Raw genomic sequence first — 15,436 nt, 5'->3', positions numbered from 1 at the left:
CGCCTTGTCTTCGTACTCGTCCCCCTCAAAGAAATACTCGAGGTCTCGGATCCAAGCCAACAATACCTCGGGCTTGTCCTCTCCCTTGTACTTGGTAAACTTGAAGAGCTTGTCTCCAAGAGGTACCTTATGCTTTGCATACCTTCGTCTCCGTGGATGTCTCGAAGGAGATGGACTCCGATGACGCCGTCTACCTCGAGGAGGGGAAGAAGGGGATGATCTTCCCTCCTTGTTGGAGTTGGTGTTGTCCGCACGGCCTCTTTCTTGGGATTGGGGCCCTGTGTCATGAGTTTGTGCTTGGTTGCTTTTTAGCACTTGAACCTGGTGAGCAATGTTTGACAAGAGAGCACTCAACTCATGCAGGTTAGGAGGAGGGTCAGGTCCATTGGCTGCCATGATGACAAGATGACTCAATAAAGGAGAGACTCAACAAGAGAAAGCACAGAGTACAGGACCACTGCCTAAGCTCTGATACCAATGTAAACTACTCGGTGCTTTTCATCAATTTAGACAACGGATTTGGTAAATTGTTTCTCATACCATTCTTCCCGGGCCAGGTGGGTCCAACAGGGAGATAGGATGACCTAGCAGTTCTTTCAGGCTCGGGGCTTTGATGTGCCTCTGTATAGAAAACGATGTCGCGTCCAGTGTATGACTCTGAGAAGTTCCTAGGGTCGGTCAGACCATAGGGTACCATTACAGTTCCATATGGTGCATGCCAAGGGTACTGTGTGCTTAGTCTGAATCTCATAGACCATGTCTCCCTATTTAGGGGGGGGAGCCTGCTACCGTGTCTGGAGTACCTGGTGGGGCTCGGTGGCGGGGGCCAACTAATAGGCGGCCATCTCGGACGACAGCCCAGTTCCCCTCCTGACGGGCTACATCTCGTTGCTGAAGCAGGGTGCGCCACTCTTCCACCTGCATAGGTGTGAGATCCTCATCCATGAAGATAGTAGGGTGGTCCCGTAGTGTAGCACGCTGCCTGAGTATCCCTGAATCGGATGATGAGTGGTTGTGGGCGCGTGGGGTCCCGTCCTGTGCGCCATGCATGCTCGATCCCATGCTCGGCGAGGCCGAGGGTAGAGGTCACGAAAGCAATCGCATCCGCTAAGGGGGTGAGTGAATCTGCGCAGGGGATACCTCGTACTCGGATGTTGAGAGTCCTCTGTTCCTACTCAGCGATGGTGGCTGAGACTGTTGCTTTGGGTGCCCGTCTCGCAACGTCCACCCATCTGGTAGTCTCCGCAATAGCAGTCTGGATGGTAGCGATCCGCTCCTCCACCTCTGGTGTAGTGCGCGGGGCCGTTGTGACTGTAGCAGTGAGAGAGACAACTTCCTGACGGAGGTGAGTGATCTCCTGGCGCATGCTCTGAATAAGCTGATCTTGTGCTACGGTATGATCCCGTAGTCGATGTAGCTCCATAAAGATGTAATCTATCGTCTCAGGTGGGACCCGGGGGGGTGCGAACTGGGACATGGCGTAGGGCTGGGGGGCGTGGGAGATAGGCTGGCTGTATATGGCAGGGGAGTGGAGAAAGGCTGCTGGGTGAGGGGAAGGGGGGACATAAGAGTGGTGGAGACAAAAGGGAGCTGTGTGGGGGGTGAGGAACTGTGACCCTCTCCTGTGGGGGGCAGGCTGAGGGCGGTGGTAACGGGGGTATTTGGTACATTGGTGGGGAAGGCAGTGGTCGGAGTAGAGATGATGGCTGTGGGAGAAAGAACTCCATTGGTGCCCATTGCACCTGATGTTTTCAGGACTGGTTGGCTGTCAATTGCTAATCCACTCCTGGAGATGCGCTTTGTGATGACAATTGGCTTCGGAGACTGTTTGGGTTTGTGGGCCATTGTAGGACTTGTTTAGGTGCACGATTTCCTACAGAGGCAGATCTTGTTCAGCATTGCTGTAGGGGTGAGCAGGCCTACGCAGGGCCAGTGGCAAGCCAAGGCTTGCAGCTGACAAGGGCCCTCAGACCACGGGGCAGCAGGCCAAGTGCAAGCGAGAGTAGGTAGCAGGTCGGGCTGGAGGCAGGCGGCGGGGGGGAGCTGGAGGCAGGCGGCGGGGAGGAGGTAGCGGGGGGGAGCTATAGGCAGGTGGCAGGGGATCTGGAGAGGCTACGGGAGGGGGGGCAGGGCGGAGAGGCTACGGGAGGGGGGACGGAGAGGCTGCGAGAGGGGGAGGGGGGACGGAGAGGCTACGGGAGGGGGAGCGGGGCGGAGAGGCTACGGGAGGGGGGGGTGGCGCAGAGGCTACGGGAGGGGGGGGGCAGAGCGGAGAGGCTACGGGAGGGGGGACGGAGAGGCTACGAGAGGGGGAGGGGGGACGGAGAGACTGCGAGAGGGGGAGCGGGGCGGAGAGGCTACGGGAGGGGGGGTGGCGCAGAGGCTACGGGAGGGGGGGCAGAGCGGAGAGGCTACGGGAGGGGGGACGGAGAGGCTGCGAGAGGGGGAGGGGGGACGGAGAGACTTCGAGAGGGGGAGCGGGGCGGAGAGGCTACGGGAGGGGGGGTGGCGCAGAGGCTACGGGAGGGGGGGTGGCGCAGAGAGGCTACGGGAGGGGGGACGGAGAGGCTGCGAGAGGGGGAGCGGGGCGGAGAGGCTACGGGAGGGGGGGTGGCGCAGAGGCTACGAGAGGCTACGGGAGGGGGGGGTGGTGCAGAGGCTACGAGAGAGAGAGAGAGAGGGAAAGGGGGGGCGGGAGGGAGAGAGTGCAAGCGAGTAGGAGGAAGGAAGGAAGGAAAGTAGATAGATAGAGGAAAGTAGATAGATAGAGAAAAAGGGAGAACCTCTCCAAACTCGAAGAAATATAGTCCTTCTAGAAGAGGCTGCCTGTGAAGGGCCCTGCATGCTAGCCCATATGGCTATCAAAGTGTGAACCGTGTCAGACCAAATACCCGTGAAAACCTGTAATGGGTGTATCTGGGTGCCATCCAAGGCCTCAGTACATCTGGCTCTCCAAATATGCCAAGAGGAAATGCTAGCCAAAATCTCCCAAGAGGTGTCCACTGAAACATGAGAAGCTCTAAAACACCTGGGGCCCGGTAAGAGATAACCATGCGACCGAGCCCCAAGTCATGAAGAAAGGGGAAGTGTGAAAGATGCTGAGTATGCGAGCAACCCCTTTCCAAACAGTCCTCGCCTGACTGCAGTCCCAAAGGCAATGTCGCACTGACTCCTCTGCAGAATGGCATCGAGGACAAGTGGAATCAGCCCCAAATCGTGATCTCCACAGGTTCACTGCAATCCCTCCATGAATAGAAAGCCAAAAGAAAAGAGTGATCTTTCTATTTTTGAGGGATTTCCAGAGCCTCCTCCAGAAATTTCTACGCAAGTCTGCGGTGATGAAGAAGCTTTCCCAATGGGGGGCTCTGGAGGGAATCCAACCCCTACTGAAACCTCCTGGCATTACCAACCGTGAAACGAAAGAAGGGAATCCCCCTCTCTCGGTGCCCATGATCTATCCATTTCCACTCTCCTGGGTCCCACTGCAAGCACCTGATAGGTGTACCTCCATATAACAACAAGCTTCAGGATCCCAAGGCCAGGAGCAGAGGGTCGGGGTCTAAGTACCATTGCAAGCCCGCTCCAAGGTCCACAAAACCAGCAATCCTGACAGGCTGAAAGGCAACCTCAAGAAGAATGCCATCCTTGGATGTAGAAAGTAAACCTCCATCCCCAACATCAAAGACTAGTGCATCTTCCCCGAGACCTCGGAGAGCGATCACCTGTAAAGGAACTGATGTCCTCGAAAAAGCCCCCATCCAAGTGGTGGAAGTAATAGGCAGCTCAACTGTCCATTCCACCGGGATGGCTGCATCTATCTGCTGAATCCTGCGTGCTACCCCTCTGAGGTGACTCACGGACTGTAGTCTCTGATCCACAGGTAGCCTGATAAAAGATTTCCAAGTGCCTATTGTGTAGGCGGGGCCTCTCTCCCATTTAGACCACTGCATGTAGTGGGAAGTGCCCAGTGGTCTGGTATGCTCGTCGAGAATACTATCATTCCAAATGATCGGCTGCCTATCAATCTCTTCGATGGTAGAAGGTGGAATCCTTCGAAGAGTGTTCCTCAAGATCCCCCAAGCTTTCAGGATGGCAGTCATGAGAGGGGAGGCAGGAGATCTGAGAGGGGCTGATGTGAAAATCCATCGAGGGCTGTCCACCCAATCATCTCCCAAGGTTGGTGTGCAAGCCTGAATGCGTCCAAAAAAGAAATCCTTCCAAGGTTCCTGCCCAGGCATGAGTCCCCTCACCAACCACCTTACAAAGCAAAGCCCTACAGTGCAACTCCGGGTCAATGACATTAAGGCCCCCTTCATATGTAGGGAGAATAATAGTCTCCCAGGCCACCCTTGCTGCAACATCTGCTGTGCCATCAAGTCCACTCCATAAAAAATTCCTGATTGGTCTGATGAGCTGAGTGATGCAATCCCTAGACCGGCACCAGCAAGAACACACGAACCAGGAGGTGGCCAAGAGAACCTGGTTCACTACCACAACTCTGGATGCGAGGTCGAGTTTGGCAGAGCTCCAGAAAAGGAGCTTTTTCCTTATACTTTCTAGTACTGGGGCAAACTGCTGTGCTGGAGAGATGTCCAATCCTACCTGGCATCCCAAATACTTGATAGGAACACCCCTTTGAATCCAAGAAAAACCAATGTCAACTCCCTAGCCTGGAGTGTCCTTATCACTGATCCAAAAGCCAAAGGATTTATGCCAGTTAATGTGTGCCCCTGCAGCTGAGCAAAAGATATTCAAGGCTGTTCGGAAAGCATCAAGTGATTGCAAGGAGGCTTGAATAAAAATAGCAGTGTCATCAGCCAACTCACAGTCAAAAAGCTCCTGCTCCTGTCTCAAGGGCAGTCTCAGCCCAAAAAGCTCAGCCTGAGATCTAAGGAAGATACTCATAGCTTCTGCCCCACAAAGAAAGAGGAGGGGGGCTAAAGGGCATCCCTGACGAACTGATCTGGAAATCTGAAACGTGTCACCCCTTACCCCTCCAATCAAAACCTGGTTGTGGGCTGATCTGTAAAGGGAGGCCACCCCTCTGATCCAAGCATCTGAAAATCCAAACCGTAGAAGAGTGCCCTCAAGAAAACCCCAATCTACTCTGTCATAGGCTTTCTCGAAGTCCAAGAGTAAAACTGCTAGCCTCTGTCCACTCTGCATAGCCCACTCTGTGGCTTCCCAAAAGGAAAAGATATTATAAAAAATGCTCCTGCCATGCACAAAGCCTGTCTGAGTATCATGGGTGAGATATGGAAGAAAGGGCTGTAGTCGGATGCTGATCGCCTTGGTAAGGATTTTGTAAAGAGTGCCCAAAAGAGTGATGGGTCTCCAATGGGATACAAAATTCCTGTTGCCACCTTTCGGGATAAGGTGAATGAGTCCCTCAGTCAGGGAGTCAAGCATCTCGCCCGAGTCCCAAATGCCCTGCAGGGCTGAAGTAATATGATCACCTATCATATCCCAAAAGGCTATAAAAAAAGAGGGAGTCAGACCATCGAAACCATGGCACTTGTCCTTATGAAGGGCAGAAAGAGCAGTCTTGAACTCCGTGTTGGTAAAGCGTGCATCAAGTGAGCATAACATCTCTGGGGTGACCAACACAGGTAAACTCTGCCAAACTTCATCTCTAGCCACCTCTCTGGCCTGTGAGTTCGGATTTGCGGAAAGAAGGGAGGTATAAAAATTTGTCGCTAAGTGCATGACGGTCTCCGGATGGGACCGTAAAATGCCGTCAGAGTCAATAAGCTGCCTGACACTCTCTCTACTATGTCTGGGGCCAAGTGTAGAGAAAAAGTGTTTATTGACTCTCCCTCCCATTTGTATTCAAAAGGACTCGCGTGCATCATACTCTGCTCTTTGATCAAGCAAGGTCTGCAAGTGAGCCCTTGCCGGAGCAAGGCGCTCCTGTATCCAAGCATCTGAAGGTCGTTTCTGCTCTTCCCTCTGAAGGGCTGCCAACTGCCGGCGGATACCGATCTCTCGCCTGAGTACCTCACCACGCCGAGCACTAGCAACTGAGTGATAGAAGTCGCTGATACTGTCAAGTGCTGTGGCCACATGTGAAGGACCGGCCACCCCCCCTGCATATGGGAAACCCAGATCTCCAACACTGCCTCTGTGAGAGTCTCATCCGTGTATAAGGCGTCTGGGATCCTGATATTGTGAGACCGACCTCTCAGATGAGGCTCTGAAATGGACAAAATTACCGAAAAATGGTGTGAAGTGGAAACACCGGGTGCAATGCAAACTGGCCCCCCTCTATCAAGAGCCCAGTCACCCACATAGAATCTGTCAATCCGAGCATGGATAGGCATCTGCGCCCTATGGTTCGACCATGAAAACAAAAGTGACTGAGACTGAACAAGAAATGCATCATCTGACCAAACATCTCTGCCACTGAACCTGAACAAGAAGGCATCCCAGGCTGCTCTCTCAAGGGAGTGGATACCACCTTCTCTACCCCCTTTCTTATCCGAAGGTGCCTCAACCATGTTGAAGTCACCATCCGCAATGTCAGCCCACGAGAGCAGCTCTTTCCAAAACAAAACACGGTCCCCTCTGTTGTTCGGAGCATAAAGGTTGATAAAACGAACCTTACGTCCGTCAATCAAAAGTAAAACCCACTGGGCCCTCGAGGGGGTTATGGTACCGTGTCCAATGACCAAAGGGAGAACAGAGTCTGAAACTGAAATGCATGTACCTCCTCTGGTTCCCAAGGCAGGAAGCCAAAAAGTCCGACTTGAGAGCAGCTTACCTGACTTGGAACAATCTCTGATATCCAGTTTGTGTTCCTGAAGAAAAAGAATGTCTAGGGAACCACCTGAAACACCTGGATGGAGCTGATTCCTGATCAGCTGTCTGCGACGGCGATGAGGGATGCCGCCCAATCCGTGTATATTCCAACTGGCTATCCTCATCGGCGGGAGGAAGTGGGTTGGAATACCTTACCCAACCTGGTGGCGGAAATAGAAGCCTCTACCGGAGCAGACCTCCTGCCATACACACGAGGTCCGAGGGGAGGAAAGTCCATAGATGAGAGAGAGAAGGATCTCTCAACCGGGAAGCCGATAACTGGCTCTCCAAAAGTAGAGGGTACAAAGTCATCATATGGGAGGCTAGAGAGGTCCTCCAAAGCGGAAAAAGAGTTCCGCTGAGCCAGTCTTGGAGAGGGGGTACGAAGGATTCCTACCGAGGAAGAGAATGTAGAACCCCTTTCCCTTTGTCCAAAGAGGGAGGCACCTGTACTGGATCCTGATCAAAAAGTGGTGCAGACGAGGTGCCAACAACCTGCGCTGCTGAGGAAGGTACAACCTGATCCAAGGGTGGAGTCGAACAAGGCTCGTGAACAGTAGTCTCCTCCTGAGGCTCCAAGGGGGTAGCCTCCGAAGAGGTGGAGGAGTGAACTAGAGTAGAGGGCCTAGCCGTGACCGGAACCCACCGTGGGCCAAAGGTGGCGCGGGGTGCCGAAGGGACTTGAGTAGCCCTAGGAGAGGGGGGACACTGTGTCTGAGGCCGTGTCTGTGGAGCGGTATGTCTTGCTCCAGCGCTCTGTTGTAAACTGGTACAAGCTGGTTGCTTTGTGGGCCTCTTTTTCTTCTTTGGGCAATCTCTGGCGAAGTGCCCCGAGGATCTGCAAATCCTGTACTGGTCCTGCCAACCTGCAACCTCAAATCTCTGGCGGAAGAAAGACCCATCGGGTCGCTGTAGCATGATGTGGTCATCTGAAATATTGGGGTTTTGGACAATGACCTTAACCCTGGGAACCCCGTCCATCCTGACCGCCTCAGCAGCCGAAGAGGGCTCGCCAGGGAGAGGGGGGATCTCTGCCACCACACCAAACCTCTCGCCAATAACTGAAGGAAGCCGATGATAAACTGAGGGAAGACCAGGGAACCTGATGAAAACAGAAATTCCTTGCTTGTCCTCTTCAACTGGGTCAAATCCCAGTTGGAAAGGAAACAAGAAAATCCTCCTGTAGCCTAGAAGTAGGAACCCGGGCCTCGGCTTGAAGCAGGTCTTTCGTGACGTCCGGGGAATCTAGGCACACTTGAAAGAAACCCCGTCCCAAGAAATGAACATCCTTGAGGTGGGGGGCGAGGTCCTGAGGAAGCGCCGACAGCATCCAATATCTAGCTTGTAACCTGGAAGGGTGTGAGCCATGAATGCGTGCGAAGAGAGTCGTGGAACACTCATGTTCAAAATCCTTTTGCAACTGCTATAGCTCGTCTTTTGAAAAAGTGATAGTTCTCGCGGCCGGTGTGAGTGGAGACGGATTGACTGAATGGGAACCCATTCGTCAATCGAGGTGTGTCGGTCGATTCAAACACAAAAAAAAGAAATTCCGTCCGCTTTCCTGAATCCCAGGAGACCCCTATAGGAGAATAGGGGTAATCCAGAAGAAGGAGAGGGTGAAGAAGAAGGGAGGAGGGAAGAGGAGGGGAAGATAGGGGAGAGGAGGAGTGGAGGATAGAGAGGGGAAGGAGAGGGGAGGAGAGGCTGCTGCGGGGTGAAAGCAACAGCAGGAGGGGGGGGGGGAGCAGCAGGCTGCAGTGGGGGGAGAGCAGCAGCAGGTGTGGGGGGGGGGGAGCAGCAGGCTGCAGCGCAGGGCAGCAGCGGGCGGGGAAGGGGGGGGAGGAGGCTGCAGTGCAGGGGGGGAGGCTGCAGCGCGGGGGAAGGGGCAGTGCGGGGGAGAGGGCAGGTAGCGAGGAGGGAAGGGAGGGGGCAAGCAAGGCAGCAGGGAGCGGGGTATGGAGCAGCAGCAGGAGGGAAGAAAGGGGGCAGCGAGGGAAGGAGCAGGAGGAGGAGCAGGGAGCGGGGGAGCAGCAGCAGCAGGGAGCGGGGAGAGCAGTGAGAAGGGGAGCAGGAGGAGCGGGGAGCAGCAGCCAACTCGCAATCATTTCATTCAAACGCCTCTGCAAAATCCGTTGTCTGAATTGATGGAAAGCACTGAGTAGTTTACATTTCTCAAGTATTGTAACTCTTGCTTTCTCAAGTGTTGTACTTCTTGTTTATAATGTACTTCTTGCTCCTCATTATAAAGAGGCCAATTTATCCCAAGCATCCTTTTCTGTTTTGCCAAACTTGATGTGAGGAATTATAACTCTTTTAGCTAACAAGGTAATGAAAGCATGAACCTGTGCAGCTCTGCCGTTCCATTTGGCCTGTTCTTGCATTAGAGGTGAAAGAGTAGTAGTGTTGGAAGATGAAGAATCAATTTACCACCACCACGCGTAGTGACAGGTGTGACGGATGTCTATGCTCAAAGCCTCCAATAATGTTCCACAAGCTTTTGGCTACCAATAAATGATGCATCATGTAGGACCACATGGGGTAGTTGGTGCCATCTAACTTACCTTCAGGTGTAAGCATTACAAAAAGATCATTGTTTGCCATTGCAACTGAGGCAAAATGCACAAATCCTCTTAAAAATCTCGCCCATCCAAGCTAAACCAACTGCCTGCACACTAACTGAGTGCCAATGTGTACTTCCCACAATGCTGCAACAGGTAAGCCTTCAAAATGACTGAGCAGAAAATGCAGTGAAATGCCTCCAACAAAGAAAGTTTGAACAATGCTTTGAAAAGTCAACAGATCGACCACCAATCTCTGAGTACAGCACTCAGACTACTGGTACAGTAAACCCAGTCAACAAATCACAGTCAATCTTTGACTGGTGCAGAAGTTTCTTCCGTAAAAGTGATCGGTCTCCTAGCGGTTTTGCATTGGTCTCTCATGAGCTGCTTAAATTGTTCGATCTGTTTGCTCTTAATGAATCCATTTTTGGTTCTTTTTCCTAAGGTCTTGTACTTTTTTTAGCTTGCTGATTTTTCTTCTTCATGTGCTAGTTTCCATGCCTTTCCAGCTCTTTGGCATCCCATGTTGCACCAGCTGTTCCATGAGATTCCTTTTCTTCTCCCCCTGATAGCTTTGAAGCCTTGATGGGCTGTTCTCAGCAATGTCTCTGTCAGTCTTTTTCCTCTAATCATGAATCTCTAATCAGATGCCATGTGTTTTTTCAGATCTGCTGAATAAAGACTATATACAGGACCAGAAAATCACAATTACGACACAGACTGACTCTGGATTGGTGAGAATGCATCTTTAAGAGACTTTATCATCAACAACTATTAGCAGACTATTTAGTTAAGGTCAACTTGTCTATCCATGAATAGTTCATGTGGGCATGTCCTCGATGCTTTTATTCTTGCTGCCCATCTATTTTCTGATTAAAATGCTGCTGTGGTTCCCTTCATTAAAGTTCGTGTGCACAACTCTGTATGAAACAGGGTGTCAAGAATAGGGTGACTATGATCGGCAAAATAATGTGAGTTATGATTGTAGCACTGGTAGCATATTCCTCTGCTAACAGGCATACAAATTTCGAGATTCTCTTGGCTAGACCAGTGGAGAATCCTGAGATTACAATGAAATGGCATATTTTTTGGTGCCTACCTTATGCTTTTGCAGATGCTAGCCAAGGAGACATCTATATAGGAGGAGTTTGCACAGATTTGCATTTAAGAGGGCCCTCAAAATTTAAGGCCTACATCATTTGACTGACAAATTGCGCAAAATCGTGAACATCAGTGTGATACTCCAGATTCACCCTGCTTTTGGCAGGTTCTTGTACTGTTCTTGCAAGCAAAGCACATTTTGTGTTGACAAAGAGGGTATTTGATAGCACAGTGTGTCACCATCTAGTAGCTAAGGTGTTGCCTAGATGTGGATCCCTAGTGCTACAAAACTAGTGCTCTCCTAGCTCTTCAGTGGGCCAAGTAGATGATGCCCTTTTGGACACTCCTTGCTGCTCTTCCTCCTGATGGGATCTACAGGCTGAGTGCTCCACCGACCTCAGATCTGCTGGCTGCTGGAACTGCAGCTAATCCTAGGGTCTTGTTATCCCTCTGCAGTGTACTGCTCTTTAAACCTGGAAGGGCATCTACAGACTGAACTGCCCGGCATGGTGATTCCTGGCCTCTCTGCTGCCCTAGTAAACAGCCAGTAGTGGAGGCTGTAGTGAATGATTGTCTGTCCCCTCAGGTAGCCTTTCCGTAGCCCAGGGTACCTGCAGACCCGATCGACCTGTCACAGCCGACCTGTCACAGACTGGCTGATCAGTCTGTCAGCCAAGTCCCAAACTGGTGGGCCAACCTAGTCTGGCCTTCCCTGGAACAGCCAACCAGTCCTGGCCCTCTATAAGGCCCTGGACCAGGCACCTCGTGCTGCTACAACCCACCATGCAAGTACCCTGTCAGAAACATGGTGTGTGTGTGTGTGTGTGTGTGTGTGTGAGAGAGAGAGAGAGAGAGAGAGAGAGAGAGAGAGAGGCTAGGGAGTCGAGAAGTGATACTCAAATGAAGACACAATGAAGGCTTTCATTCATTCATTAGGTATGACATGACAAATGAAGTACAAGCCTTATATAGGCTACTCACTCACACACTAGCACCAAGTACTAGAACTCCTAGTAGTACACACCAACACATCACATCACCACACTCTTTGGCTATGATATCTCCAACCCACCCTGCCCCCCGCCCCTCCAGAGTAAAGAGTGTGAGACCCAACATGCAAGAGTAGACCGATCCCCCCTCCATCGCAATACTGCAAAGGGCAAGTCCAACTATCCAACACCTCCCGTGTGATAGTGACTTCTCAATCAACTTGCGACTGGCAGGGCAAACCATCACTCGTCACCCCCCCTTACTCTGAACTGGGTGGTCAATACCATCAAACCAAAGTAAAAGACAATACATTCATTTTTGGGCGACAACCCAAGGCAAAGTACCTCTTATTGACTCCAAATACATTCTATTTAGAGGGACAACTCAAGGTTGAGAACTTTTATTGACTCAACATAAACACACATAGCATAGAGGGCCTAGAAAGCCCAATCCTGGTTGTATGGGTCCTCATCCCCAAGAGAGAGCCTATGAACCTCTGCAGTAGCTGCATGTATCTCCTCAAGGGGCTCTTCAGGTTCACCTTGTTCTTTAGCAAGGAGATTAGCATGGTGCTTCTCTTGTTCATGTTCCTTCTTCTTGAGGCAATGAGCTTCAATGTGTCCTTTCCTCTTGCAAAACCTGCAAATAATGTTCTTGTCGGTCTTCCATTTGCTTGTGGAAATAAATGCTTAATCACCAGGCGAGGCAAGAGAGGCTTTCTTGTTGCGACAGTTCTTCTCAATGACTAGCGTCACCATATCATCAAACATGGTAGTGGCAAGGCGAAGGACTTCAAGAGTTTGCTTAAAGCGAGAAATTCTATACATACTCTTCATAAGGACAGCCATCTTATCTTCGTCATTTGGCGCGCTTTTCAAACTTGAGAGTTGTTGAGCAAGAGATTGAAACCGTGCTAGATGATCACTCAACTCATCACTCTCTTCCATTTTCAAATCATAAAACTTGAGCTTCAAAAATACTTTAGAGTTGGTGATTTTGTTACCAAACGATGTCTTGAGGATCCCAAATCTCCTTAGCTGTTGACTTGAAGTCCACATGATGGATAAGAGTGTCGGCCAGGCAAAGACCAATGAGAGCAATGGCCTTAGCATTCGGTTGCTTCCAAATCCTTTGGTGTTGCTGATCAGGTAATTCAACCCTGTTATTCTCAACAACATCCCAAACACCTGCGCGCATAAGAAGTAGCTGCATCTTGGTTTGCCATGTGGGAAAACCTTTTCCTTTGAACTTCTCCACGAGCAAAGAGCTAGAAGACAATGAAGTCATGATGGCAAAGACCTTCATGAAGGCGGACAACAAGCCCGAGATGCAAGGAGCAAGAAAAAGAGAGCCAAAGGAGCACTCCAAAATGCACAGCAGCTGCCTAGGGCAGCCTCGGGATGAATGAGAGGCAAGGAGCAGCCCCAAAAATGAGTGTGAAGGAGGTGGCTCTGCAACAGCAACCCTAAAACAGCTCGCAAATGCAAGCAGCTGCTCCAAAATAGGTCGAAGAGGCCTCCAAATAACCCAAGAATCTGCATCGATGTGCGTGAATGGACAGTTCTGCTGCAGCGGCCTAGAAACCCTACAAATGGGAATGTAAATGCTCAAAAATGGCTCGAATCCAGTTTGAACAAAAAACGTGTTTCAGGGCACCAAAACACGTTGAAACATTTGTAGTAGAAATGTTTCTACAAAACGCACCAAACGTGGCACGTTAGGGCGAAACGTCTGGCTCCAAAAACGACGAGACGGGACGTTTGTCGCAGTTTTCTGTGCTGAATCTTCTCGGATTTTGCTGCTGCTGCTCCACGCTTGCCTCCTAGTTCCCTACTCTACCTGAGCCCCTTGCTATCCTAGCCTATACCTCTACTTCTACACTATACCTCTCCAACTTCTCTTCTAGCCTAGCCTCTCCTCTATCCTCTCTCCTCTCCAACCTCTACTTGCCTCTACAACCTCTCTCCTCTCCAACCTCCCTCATCTATCGTCTTAGCTCTATCCTCTCCAAGTTCCAACCTCTTGAGTCTCGAGTCTCTATCCCATGGCCTCGAAACGTGCCACTGCAAGCACAAGGCAGGATGTGGCAAGATACCATTTTTATTAAGAGATATGGCACATCTGGCACAAGGAGGTCAATGTGCAAGTTTTGTGGGGACACGATGACAAGATCTGCCCCTCGAGTTCGAGCGCATTTCTTATGTGAGGGAGGCCAGGGTAAAGGTCCATGCCATGTCATTCCAGAGGGGATCTTCTTGGCATATGGTGGTACCTCTACCAAATTTGCTGAGATTCGACACCTCCATCCTGTGGTCACTAATCAAATTCTTCAAGCGAAGGTGTCGATTGAGTAGCAGAAGTTGGGCCTTAAGGCAACCACTACATCATCTGAGTCAGATGCCGAGGATGTGGAGGGTTTGGGTATGTCTCTCTCACAGCAGGAGAGAGGCCCATCTATATCGACATCACAGGAGTGTCTCTACTGAGCCTCTACATGGCATCACTCCATCGACATCCATGTCAGTTGGGCTGTCCACTATGCCATCAGCTCCTCCACGGCCTCCTGCCAAGAGGACACGTGGTCCAACAATTGTCACTCCGAGAGTTACTCCTATACAGGCTGCTTGGGCACCACCCCTGAAGCAAGAGGTTGAAATTACAGAGAAGCAGCAGTTCTTCTATGCTTGCAATATTCCCTTCCATGTTGCAAGGACTCTTGCCTACAAGAAGTTTTACCATGCACTTGTAGCTGTTGGTAGAGCAAGAGCATCATACCTTACACCTGCTAGTTATGAGACTCTCCGCACCTCACGTTAGAAGAAGCAGGTGGGATTAATTCAGAAAGACATGGAGGGACTCACGGAAGCCTGGAGTCGGTATAAATGCACCATTGTCTCCAACAAATGGAGTGACACAAAGAGAGACACATGATTAATATTTTGGTCACTTGTTGTGTCGATAGAATCTTCTTAATGGTGGTTGATGCTTCACATGCCAGTTTGCACATCACCGGAGAGTGGATATGGGGTCACATTGAGGCAGCCATCAAGGAGGTTGGTGAAGACAATGTGATACAAGTCATCACCAACAATGGCTCCAACTGCAGGAGAATGGGAAGTCTCCTTGAGGAGAAGTATCCCAAGATTGTATGGACTCCTTGTGCTCCACACTCCCTCAACTTGATGATGGAGGATATTGGAAAGTTGCCTTGGGTGTCTGCTATGGTCGAAAAAGCGATGCAATTAGCGACTTGCATCACTTGTAAGCCACATGCACTGGCCCTATATAGAAGGGAGTGCAAGTGGGAGCTTGTGAGACCCTCCAAGACACGCTTTGGCTATATTTTCCTGGTGCTTAGCAAGTATATAATTCTCTCTTGAAATTTCTTTACTGGCTCTTAAATTTGTTTGTAGTTCTCTGTTGAAATTTCTTCTTCACCAAGGGCTCACAAAGGGGTTTATTTTCATAGGCTGGTTAAGACCAAAGAGAGCCTTCGTCGAATGATGACCAGTTCAAATTGGTTGGACTGGAATGATTCGAGATTGCCTGCTCGACAAAATGTAGAGGGGATTGTCTTCGACAATCAGTTTTGGCAGGAAGTCCTTTCCATTCAGATGTCCATAGAGCCCTTGTACTTTGTGCTTCGACTATTCAACCACGAGGGTTGTACTACGGGCCTGCTTTATGAGTTTATGTTGAAGCTTTGAAAAAACACGGAGGATTGTCATATCCTCGAGCAGAGGTAAATACTAAAAACACAAGTCTTATAACTTTCCCTTAATTTAACTTCTAAGTCATGACTCATGATTCCTCTAATCTCTTAGCTCGAAGTTCTAACTTGATTTCTTTTTGTAAACACCAATTTTCAAACAAGATGATATATTAGCGATTTGGAAGAAGAGATGGGATTAATTTCATAGGCCAATCCACACTATCGCACATATGCTCCATCCCTTGTAAAAGGAGCCTGCTAAATGGAGTGATCG

The 15,436-nt window shown here is 50.4% G+C and overlaps 1 protein-coding gene across 1 annotated transcript in view; it reads left to right on the top strand.

Annotated features, from left to right (window-relative positions):
• Positions 1-15,436, top strand: part of LOC147890512 (mitochondrial outer membrane protein porin of 36 kDa-like) — a 103,222-nt gene that overhangs the window by 42,006 nt on the left and 45,780 nt on the right. Inside the window, exon 3 of the mRNA XM_087390907.1 lies at positions 10,026-10,093. Within this exon, the coding sequence (XP_087247033.1) occupies positions 10,026-10,093 (68 nt within the window). The remainder of the gene's footprint in view (positions 1-10,025; positions 10,094-15,436) is intronic.

This window comes from Dipteris shenzhenensis, chromosome 19 (genome assembly GCF_047967505.1).
Source record: "Dipteris shenzhenensis isolate YYH24624 ecotype China chromosome 19, Dip_SZ_1.0, whole genome shotgun sequence".
Classification (NCBI taxonomy): domain Eukaryota; kingdom Viridiplantae; phylum Streptophyta; class Polypodiopsida; order Gleicheniales; family Dipteridaceae; genus Dipteris; species Dipteris shenzhenensis.
Note: the sequence above shows the minus strand (reverse complement) of the source record. Positions and strands in the feature narration are given on the sequence as shown.